Raw genomic sequence first — 11,809 nt, 5'->3', positions numbered from 1 at the left:
ACATGGAGCCTTAGTAGAACAGTTGTGCAGACAGCCACCTGGTCTTCCGTACATATATTTACGTTTTAGTTTCCAAGCATTCGGCACTAGTGAGGCAAGTGTAAAACAGAAAATCTTGAGAGCAGTCATTTCTGATGCCCCCCTCCTGGTGAGGATTTTTACGCACCAGTAAAATCAATTCCTTGAAGTCCATCTGGGAGATGCCTAGATCCCTCCCTTGTTTGAGTTCAGATTAATTTCTATTAGTTGGGTTCTTTTGAGCTTTGCTCCAGGCTTGGTTAAACATTAGACGGAGGATGCAGGTTATGGGGAGGTGTTATATAGGGGGTGGAAGTCAGTTTGAACTAGGTCAGTGATGGCGAACCTCGACACTCCAGCTGCTGTTGAACTACATATCCCAGAAAGCCCTGCTAGTTTTATTTGGCTATGCTAAAACTGATGCAGGCATGCTGGGATGTGCAGTTCAACAACAGCTGGAGTGTCAAGGTTAGCCATCACTGAACTAGGTAGTGACTGCCTCCTTCAAACCCACCTAAGGCATAACCCACAGGTAATGGCATCCCCCAGCTGGACATCAAGGAATTGATTTTACTGGGGGAGTTAAAATTGTGTTTCCTCTGCAAAAATTATGTACAGGCACAACCATTACAACTTTACTATAAGTACAGATTTTCATACTTCAATGTGGTTTTAGTGTATATCACCAAGAGTTATATTTTAGGATACTTTGACATTTAACCATAGGAGAGCCCTAGGAGAGTATTTCTTTCTTTCTGACTGTGCAAACCCTTGTACTTTTATTGTTGTTTGCCAAATTTCATGAAAACCTAATAGTTACATATAACCCTAACCATCTCTCCTGGTTCAATCTACTAAACTGTAAAAAATGTAGTTATTTAAAATAAAAATAAATAAAAAAAGATTTAGTGCTACAACCAAAATCAATCATTTACCCAGATCAGTTTTTATTCAACAAGTGTTTACAGGGACAGCTGCTTGTTACATAAATATTCACACATAACATTTGAACATGATTCTTCAGTATACATGCAGGACAGGTCTAAGTTCGATTACTATGTACTGTCATAATTAAAATTGTGTATATTTTTACTGTGACACTAGTTTAAAATAATTTATTATGAAGGGTCTTTATTAATAGCCTGCTACACAATGTGCTCTTCTTGGTACTTATTTAATAGCAGGTGTGAAAAGCAATGTTTTGTTGTAACCCATAGAAACCAGATGTCCGCTATCTAGTGTTAGCAAAGCTAACAAATGCTGTGATGATTAGTTACTGTGTAGAAATATCCAGTACGCATAGCTCTGCAAGTCATAGAAGGAATCTCAGTACTGGGAGAAGCTGCTGGAACTCTAGATGATCGACAGCTCCTTCCTCTACTAGTCCCAGCAACTGATTGAGCAGAACAGCTGCATATTACAAAGCTCAGTAATGGCAGCACCATTATCTATTATACTGCAGCTCTAGTTCATAAACGTACCTCCCAAATATCCATTTTGGATACTGTCCCACCTGCAGGTCACGTGGCCCATGGTGGAAGGGAAGTTGGGAGGCCCCCCTCTTACTCACTGCTTTCCTTTTTGGGAGCACGCAACTTCAGCGTGGCAGTATCTCAATTTCACTTTACAAGAAGTTGGGTTGTATGCTAACAGGGGGACTGTCCCAAGAGGAAAATACCTCTAAGCCCACTTGTCAGACGTCTCCTGCCTTTATCAAGACTAAATCTACTGTACAGAAAACACTTGACATTCAGAAAATAAAAATTGGCTCCCTACTGTGTAATGCATATTCTATTGATACAAGTTAACTTACTGAAGAAATGCATGCTGCATTCAGGCCATGAATGACTTCGCATGTGATTAACAAGTGTTTCCTTCTCAGTAAACCACTTGCTGCATTAAAGATCACTGAAATGGCTTCTATCCTGTATGACTCCTCTGATGTATAACAAGCCCAGACTTATGGGAAAAACACTTGCTGCATTCAGAACATTTAAATAGTTTCTCTCCTGTGTGACGCCACTGATGACTGACCAGCGCTGACTTATCGCAAAAACACTTGCTGCATTCAGAACATTTAAATGGTTTCTCTCCTGTGTGAATCCTCTGATGACTGATAAGATGTGACTTCTGGGAAAAACACTTGCTGCATTCAGAACATTTCAATGGTTTCTCTCCTGTGTGATTCCTCTGATGTACAACAAGCGCTGACTTACGGGGAAAACACTTGCTGCATTCAGAACATTTAAATGGTTTCTCTCCTGTGTGTCTCTTCTGATGACTGATAAGATGTGGCTGACAGGAAAAACACTTGCTGCATTCAGAACATTTATATGGTTTCTCTCCTGTGTGAATCATCTGATGTATAACAAGCGCTGGCTTCTGTGAAAAACACTTGCTGCATTCAGAACATTTAAATGGTTTCTCTCCTGTGTGACTCCTCTGATGACTGACCAGCGCTGACTTACCGGAAAAAAACTTGCTGCATTCAGAGCATTTAAATGATTTCTCTCCTGTGTGACTGCTCTGATGACTGACCAGCGCTGACTTACAGGGAAAACACTTGCTGCATTCAGAACATTTAAATGGTTTCTCTCCTGTGTGACTCCTCTGATGGCTGACAAGATGTGACTTACAGGAAAAACACTTGCTGCATTCAGAACATTTATATGGTTTCTCTCCTGTGTGACTCCTCTGATGACTGACCAGATGTGACTTACCGGAAAAACACTTGCTGCATTCAGAACATTTAAATGGTTTCTCTCCTGTGTGACTCCTCTGATGAAGGACAAGATGTGACTTACCGAAAAAACACTTGCTGCACTCAGAACATTTATATGGTTTCTCTCCTGTGTGACTCCTCCGATGACTGGCAAGCTGTGACGTACCGGAAAAACACTTGCTGCATTCAGGACATTTAAATGGTTTCTCTCCTGTGTGACTGCTCTGATGAATGACCAGCGCTGACTTAAAGGAAAAACACTTGCTGCATTCAGAACATTTAAATGGTTTCTCTCCTGTGTGAATCCTCTGATGTATAATAAGGTGTTGCTTTAAGGTAAAACTCTTACTACATTCAGAACATTTAAACGGTTTTTCTCCTGTGTGAATCCTCTGATGACCGACCAGCGCTGACTTATAGGAAAAACACTTGCTGCATTCAGAACATTTAAATGGTTTCTCTCCTGTGTGACTCCTCCGATGCATAACAAGCACTGACTTAAGGGGAAAACACTTGCTGCATTCAGAACATTTAAATGGTTTCTCTCCTGTGTGACGCCTCTGATGTATAACAAGCGCTGACTTATTGAAAAAACACTTGCTGCATTCAGAACATTTAAATGATTTCTCTCCTGTGTGACTCTTCTGATGTGTAACAAGCACCGACTCACGGGAAAAACACTTGCTGCATTCAGAACATTTAAATGGTTTCTCTCCTGTGTGAGTCCTCTGATGTAAGAGAAGTTCTGATTTACATCTGAAGCTTTTGTCACACTCTGAGCACAGATGTGTTTTTGCCCTGGTCAGACTCATCCTGTATTAGATTAGAAACAAATTAACTGTTTAATGTTTTTTCTATCCAGATAACGAGAATAGCTTCTGTGACTCCCCCAGAGGTGTAAGAAGAAATTAAATCTTTAGCTGTCTTGACCAGAGAACAATGTCCCTTTCCACGATGTTTTCTTAAATTCTTAGTGGGGGAATCTGCTCAATTGTCCTGAAAGAAAGTTATGTAAAAGCATAAAGGTTACTACATTAATGGTACAAATGTTATATTGTATAAGGAACATGATGTATATTTCAATACAATAACAAATAGCACAAGTCCCTGATCATTATTTTTATATTTATGTTGTCAATTTGTTATATCCCTTTTCCAGTCAGATATACAACACAGAGACCTCTACCTTCCTGCAGCAGATACCAATATTTAATATAATACACAATGGTTATTAATGTTCTTTGAAAATTGTATAACCCTTATCCTCGGACCACAGATTGTGCAGATCATACATTATCCTGTATGTAGGCTGTGCAAAGCCGGTTGGCTGCACATTTATTCTCAAAGTGTGATAAAATTGACCAATAGCAGCATTCCATCAGCGTTAATTTATCTTCAGCTGATATCGATTGAGAATTGACGTCTCTTCTCTTCTGGTCATCTACAGGTAACTACAACCACCAACATATTCTGCTGCATTATACTTCTATAGGCCAGGCTGAGATTGCAAGGTAACTACAACCAGCAACATTTTCTGCTGCATTATACTTCTATAGGCCAGGCTGAGATTGCAAGGTAACTACAACCAGCAACATTTTCTGCTGCATTATACTTCTATAGGCCAGGCTGAGATTACTAGGTAATTACAACCACCAACATATTCTGCTGCATTATACTTCTATAGGCCAGGCTGATACTGCTAGGTAAGGCCAGGCTAAGACTGCTAGGTAACTACAACCGACATATTCTGCGGCATTATACTTCTTTAGGCCAGGCTGAGATTGCTAGGTAACTACAACCAGCAACATTTTCTGCTGCATTATATTTCTATAGGCCAGGCTGAGATTGCCAGGTAATGCAAATTGAAACATTATTGCATAGTATAGCATTCTGATGTACTTTCTTTAGTTTTGAATTATACGAACCCAGTTGTTATCTGGGGGTTATACTCAAAACCTGTCGGAAAGGTGTCAGTTTCCGACAGTTTTTGGTCGCAAGGGGTTCTGACCTATTCATTACGGCCCCATTTATTCCGACAAGTCGGGAAACCCGATTTGTTGAAATGCTGTTGGAATGCACGTTGATCGGCGTGCATTGTCGGAAGCGAGGCCAAACCAGACAGGTTTTAGCCCTGTTTCCGACAATCTCAATCCGACTTTAAAAAAAGTCAGATTGAGATGAGTGAGTTGAGAGCAGAAGACGGGAGAGCAGGGACACAGCGGCAGCGGCCACCCAGCTTCAGCAAGCGACGTCCCGCTTGCTAGGGCCGGGTGGACACTGCCGCGAGCCTCCGCTGCTACAGCCGCTGCTCTCCCCCTGCCCCCGCGCCACAGACATCACCTGCTCCCGGCACCGCATATTTCACCTCCTCCTGGTGGCCGGTACCGCTGGCAGCTCTCTTCCCCCGACGCCGCTGACAGCAGCACAGGACAAGCCACCGGGAGCAGCCAAATCCACTCTTTTGAATAGGGGTTGTCGAAACCAACAACTGCATGTCGGAATGGACCAGACTCTTATTGAATATACCCCTATGTGGTATGCCAGTTTGCTTTTGTAAGGTAATTTACTGCCTGCCATTCTAGGGGGTGGGGTGTGGTTGGAGATTCCAATTATTGGTTTCACGCGAAATATTTTTTACTTAAGTTCTATCCTGTAGGCTGTGCAAAGCCAGTTGGCCGTGCATTTATTCTCAAAGTGATAAAACTGACACATAACAGCAGCGTTCCATCAGCGTTCAAATGAAGAGAAACAGAAGAAAACCGAAACACACCAATCCAACAAAACATAGAAAACTGAAGAAATAATAACAAAATGTGAGTCACTTACTCTATATATACACCTCACCTCCTGATTGTTGCACAAGATTAAATTGCACGGAACTACCTTCAAAAACCAGCCATTTAACCAACAAATACTTGCATCTGTATTTCTGTAATTAGTTTTTTTATGCACAGCTGCACCAATGCATTTTTACCTACAAACACTTAAAAAAATAAGAATTTACTTACCGATAATTCTATTTCTCGTAGTCCGTAGTGGATGCTGGGGACTCCGTCAGGACCATGGGGGATTAGCGGGCTCCGCAGGAGACAGGGCACATCTAAAAAAGCTTTTAGGTCACATGGTGTGTACTGGCTCCTCCCCCTATGACCCTCCTCCAAGCCTCAGTTAGGTACTGTGCCCGGACGAGCGTACACAATAAGGAAGGATCTTGAATCCCGGGTAAGACTCATACCAGCCACACCAATCACACCGTACAACTTGTGATCTGAACCCAGTTAACAGTATGATAACAAAACGAAGTAGCCTCTGAAAAGATGGCTCACAACAATAGTAATAACCCGATTTTTGTAACAATAACTATGTACAAGCATTGCAGACAATCCGCACTTGGGATGGGCGCCCAGCATCCACTACGGACTACGAGAAATAGAATTATCGGTAAGTAAATTCTTATTTTCTCTAACGTCCTAGTGGATGCTGGGGACTCCGTCAGGACCATGGGGATTATACCAAAGCTCCCAAACGGGCGGGAGAGTGCGGATGACTCTGCAGCACCGAATGAGAGAACTCCAGGTCCTCCTTAGCCAGAGTATCAAATTTGTAAAATTTTACAAACGTGTTCTCCCCTGACCACGTAGCTGCTCGGCAAAGTTGTAATGCCGAGACTCCTCGGGCAGCCGCCCAGGATGAGCCCACCTTCCTTGTGGAATGGGCATCTACATATTTCGGCTGTGGCAGGCCTGCCACAGAATGTGCAAGCTGAATTGTACTACAAATCCAGCGTGCAATAGACTGCTTAGAAGCAGGAGCACCCAGCTTGTTGGGTGCATACAATATAAACAGCAAGTCAGACTTTCTGACTCCAGCCGTCCTAACTATATATATATATATATATATATATATATATATATATATATATTTTTAGGGCCCTGACAACGTCTAGTAACTTGGAGTCCTCCAAGTCCCTAGTAGCCGCAGGCACCACAACAGGTTGTTTCAGGTGAAAACGCTGACACCCCTTTAGGAAGAAACTGGAGACGAGTCCCAGTTCTGCCCTGTTCAAATGGAAAATTTTAATATGGGCTTTTGTAAGACAAAGCCGCCCATTCTGACAATCGCCTGGCCGAGGCCAGGGCTAACACATGGTCACTTCCCATGTGAGATATTGGTCAACAGCATGGTCACTTTCCATGTGAGATATTTCAAATCCACAGATTTGAGCTGTTCAAACCAATATGATTTTAAGAAATCCCAACACTATGTTGAAACCTCACGGTGCCCCTAGAGGCACAAAAAAGCTGTATATGCAATACACCCTTTACAATCTGGACTTCAGGAACTGAAGTCAATTCTTTCTGGAAGAAAATCTACAGGGCCGAAATTTAAATGTTAATGAACCCCAATTTGAGGCCCAAAACACTCCTGTTTTCAGGAAGTGTAGAAATCGACCTAGTTGAATTTCCGTCGTGGAGCCTTCCTGGCCTCACCCACGCAACATATTTTTACCACATGCGGTGATGACGTTGTGCGGTCACCTCCTTCCTGGCTTTGACCAGGGTAGGTATGACCTCTTATGGAATGCCTTTTCCCTTCAGGATCCGGCATTCAACCGCCATGCCGTCAAACGCAGCCGCGGTAAGTCTTGGAATAGACATGGTACTTGCTGAAGCAAGTCCCTTCTTAGCTCCCCAGGCCCTTAGTCCTCTGTGAGCATTTCTTGAAGTTCCGGGTACCAAGTCCGTCTTGGCCAATCCGGAGCCACTAGTATAGTTCATACTCCTCTATGTCTTATAATTCTCAATACCTTGGTTATGAGAAACAGAGGAGGGAACACATACACTGACTGGTACACCCACGGTGTTACCAGAACATCCACAGCTATCGCCTGAAGGTCTCATGACCTGGCGGAATACCTGTCCCGTTTTTTGTTCGGGCGGGACGCCATCATGTCCACCTTTGGTCTTTGCCAACGGTCCACAATCATGTTGAAAAACTTCCCTATGAAGTTTCCACTCTCCCGGGTGGAGGTCATGCCTGCTGAGGAAGTCTGCTTCCCAGTCGTCCACTCCCGGAAAGAACACTGCTGACAGTGCTATCACATGATTTTCCGCCTAGCGAAAAATCCTTGCAGTTTTGTCACTGCCCTCCTGCTTCTTGTGCCGCCCTTTCTGTTTACGTGGGCGACTGCCGTGATGTTATCCCACTGGATCAATACCGGCTGACCTTGAAGCAGAGGTCTAGCTAAGTTTAGAACATTATAAATTTGCTCTAAGCTTATTTATGCGGAGAGAATTCTCCAGACTTAATCACACTTCCCTGGAAATTTTTTCCCTGTGTGACTGTTCCCCAGCCTCTCAGGCTGGCCTCCGTGGTCACCGGCATCCAATCCTGAATGCCGAATTTGCGGCCCTCTAGAAGATGAGCACTCTGTAATCACCACAGGAGAGACACCCTTGTCCTTGGATATAGGGTTATCCGCTGATGCATCTGAGGATGCGATCCGGACCATTTGTCCAGCAGATCCCACTGAAGAGTTCTTGCGGGAAATCTGCCGAATGGAATTGCTTCGTAATAAGCCACCATTTTTACCAGGACTCTTGTGCAATGATGCACTGACACTTTTCCTGGTTTTAGGAGGATCCCGATTAGCTCGGATAACTCCCTGGCTTTCTCCACTGGGAGAAACACGTTTTTCTGGACTGTGTCCAGAATCATCCCTAGGAACAGTAGACGTGTCGTCGGAAAAAGCTGCGATTTTGGAATATTTAGAATCCCCTCGTGCTGTCGTAGAACTACTTAAGATAGTGCTACTCCGACCTCCAACTGTTCTCTGGACCTTGCCCTTATCAGGAAAGCGTCCATGTTTCTTTTAAGAAAAATCCTCATTCCGGTCATTACCTTGGTAAAGACCCGGGGCGCCGTGGACAATCCAAACGGCCGCGTCTGAACTGATAGTGACAGTTCTGTACCAGGAACCTGAAGTACCCTTGGTGAGAAGGGCAAATTTGGACCTGTAGGTAAGCGTCCCTGATATCCAGTGACACCATATCGTCCCCTACTTCCTGGTTCGCTATCACTGCTCCGAGTGACTCCATCTTGATTTGAACGCTTGTATGTAAGTGTTCAAATATTTCAGATCTCACCGAGCCGGTTGGCTTCAGTACCACAATATAGTGTGGAATACTACCCCCTTCCTTGTTGTAAGAAGGGTACTTTGATTATCACCTGCTGGGAATACAGCCTGTGAATTGTGTGAGGGGGAGACGTCTCGAATTTCCAATGTACACCTGGGATATTACATGTAGGATCCCGGAGTTCCCTTGCGAGTGTTGCTGAAACTCTTGAGATGACCCCCTACCGCACCTGAGTCTGCTTGTACGGCCCCAGCGTTATGCTGCGGACTTGGCAGAAGCCGTGAGGAGCTTCTGTTCCTGGGAATGAGCTGCTTGCTGCAGTCTTCTTCCCTTTCCTCTACCCCTGGGCAGATATGACTGGCCTTTGCCCGCCTGCCCGTATGAGGACGAAAGGACTGAGACTGAAAGACTGTGTCCTTTTCTGCCAATATGTGACTCGGGGTAACAAAAGGTGGATTTTTCAGCTGTTGCCATGGCCACCAGGTCCAATGGACCGCCCCTTTATATGGCAATACTTCCATATGCCGTCTGGAATCTGCCTCACCTGACCACTGTCGTGTCTTCGTCTGGCAGATATGTACATCACATTTACTCTTGATGCCAGAATGCAATTATGCCTCTGCGCATCACGCATATATAGAAATGCATCCTTAAAATGCTCTATAGACAATAAAATCCTGTCCCTGTCAAGGGTATCAAAATTTTCAGTCAGGAAATCCGACCAAGCCCCCTCAGCGCTGCACATCCAGGCTGAGGCGATTGCTGGTCGTAGTATAACACCAGTATGTGTGTATATACTGTTATGATATTTTCCAGCTTCCTATCAGCTGGCTCCTTGAGGGCGGCCGTATCTGGAAACGGTAACGCCATGTTTTTTATAAGCGTGTGAGCGCCTTATCCACCCTAAGGTGTTACTTCTGGCGGGAAAAGGGTATACCGCCCATAACTTTCTATCGGAGGAACCCCACGTATCATCACACACTTCATTTAATTTATCTGATTCAGGCAAAACTACAAGTAGTTTATTCCCACCCTACAAAATACCCTTATTTGTGGTACTTGTGGTATCAGAAATATGTAACACCTCCTTCATTGCCCTTAACATGTAACTTGTGGCCCTAAAGGAAAAATACGTTTGTTTCTTCACCGTCGACACTGGGGTCAGTGTCCGCGTCAGTGTCTGTCGACCGACTGAGGTAAATGGGCGTTTTTACAAGCCCCTGACGGTGTCTGAGACGCCTGGACCGATACTAATTTGTCCGCCGGCTGTCTCATGTCGTCAACCGGCTTGCAGCGTGTTGACATTATCACGTAATTCCCTAAATAAGCCATCCATTCCGGTGTCGACTCCCTAGAGAGTGACATCACCATTACAGGCAATTTTCTCCGTCTCCTCACCAACATTTTCCTCATACATGTCGACACACACGTACCGACCTACTGCACACACACAGGGAATGCTCTGATAGAGGACAGGACCCACTAGCCCTTTGGGGAGACAGAGGGAGAGTTTGCCAGCACACACCAAAAACGCCATAATGTATATAACAACCCTAGAAGGTGTTGTTTCTATATATATGCGCTCTTAATATATAATTATATCGCCAATTTATGCCCCCCTTCTCTTTAACCCTGTTTCTGTAGTGCAGGGGAGAGTGGGAGCCTTCCTCACCAGCGGAGCTGGTCAGGAAAATGGCGCTGAGTGCTGAGGAGAATAAGCTCCGCCCCTTTCTCGGCGGGTTTTTCTCCCGGTTATTAGGAAAACTGGCCTGGGTTAAATACATACATATAGCCTTAATGGCTATATGTGATGTATTTATTTGCCTCTAAGGTAATCTATATTGCTGCCCGGGGCGCCCCCAGCAGCGCCCTGCACCCTCCGTGACCGAGATCAGTGAGCCGTGTAGCAACAATGGCGCACAGCTGCAGTGCTGTGCGCTACCTTCATGAAGACTGAGAAGTCTTCTGCCGCCTGTTTCCGGACCTCCGTTCTGCCGTTCTTCAGCGTCTGTAAGGGGGATCGGCGGCGCGGCTCCGGGACGAACCCCAGGCTGACCTGTGTTCCGACTCCCTCTGGAGCTCAGTGTCCAGTAGCCTAAGACTTCAATCCTCCTGCACGCAGGTGAGTTGCAAGTCTCTCCCCTAAGTCCCTCGTTGCAGTGATCCTGTCGCCAGCAGGAATCACTGATTAGAAACCTAAAAAAAAACTTTTCTAAACAGCTCTTTAAGAGAGCCACCTAGATTGCACCCTCTCGGACGGGCACAAAAACCTAACTGAGGCTTGGAGGAGGGTCATAGGGGGAGGAGCCAGTACACACCATGTGACCTAAAAGCTTTTTTAGATGTGCCCTGTCTCCTGCGGAGCCCGCTAATCCCCCATGGTCCTGACGGAGTCCCCAGCATCCACTAGGACGTTAGAGAAATAGGATTTTAAATTACCTACCGGTAAATCCTTTTCTCGTAGTCCGTAGAGGATGCTGGGATCCATATTAGTACCATGGGATATAGACGGGTCCACCAGGAGCCATTGGCACTTTAAGAGTTTAACAGTGTGGGCTGGCTCATCCCTCTATGCCACTCCTAACAGACTCATTCTAGAAACTGTGCCCGAGATAACATACTTCTAGAGAAGGAATTACACAGATAGTGGCGAGATTCATACCAGCTCACACAAACAAGGCAAATCCAGCCAAATGGCCTGAAAACTCAACAGCTGAAACAGTAAATAACGCAGAAATTACCTAGGAACCAGGCAGTACTGAACTATAAAACCAATGCAGGTAAACGCAGCGCTGGGCACATGCCCAGCATCTTCTACGGATACGAAAAAAGGATTTACTGGTAGGTATATAAAATCCTATTTTCTCCTACGTCCTAGAGGATGCTGGGGGCCATATTAGTACCATGGGGATGTACCAAAGCACCCAGAACG

At 44.9% G+C, this 11,809-nt stretch overlaps 1 protein-coding gene across 1 annotated transcript in view; it reads right to left on the bottom strand.

Annotated features, from left to right (window-relative positions):
* Window positions 1–945: 945 nt before the first annotated feature.
* The window catches only part of LOC135050358 (oocyte zinc finger protein XlCOF7.1-like), a 44,898-nt gene continuing 34,034 nt past the window's right edge, over window positions 946–11,809 (bottom strand). The window contains exon 2 of the mRNA XM_063956815.1: window positions 946–3,736. Coding sequence (XP_063812885.1) covers window positions 1,939–3,552 — 1,614 coding nt within the window. The 5' untranslated portion in view covers window positions 3,553–3,736 and the 3' untranslated portion in view covers window positions 946–1,938. The remainder of the gene's footprint in view (window positions 3,737–11,809) is intronic.

Source organism: Pseudophryne corroboree, chromosome 2 (assembly GCF_028390025.1).
Source record: "Pseudophryne corroboree isolate aPseCor3 chromosome 2, aPseCor3.hap2, whole genome shotgun sequence".
NCBI lineage: Eukaryota > Metazoa > Chordata > Amphibia > Anura > Myobatrachidae > Pseudophryne > Pseudophryne corroboree.
This window is presented reverse-complemented; position numbering and strand designations above follow the sequence as displayed.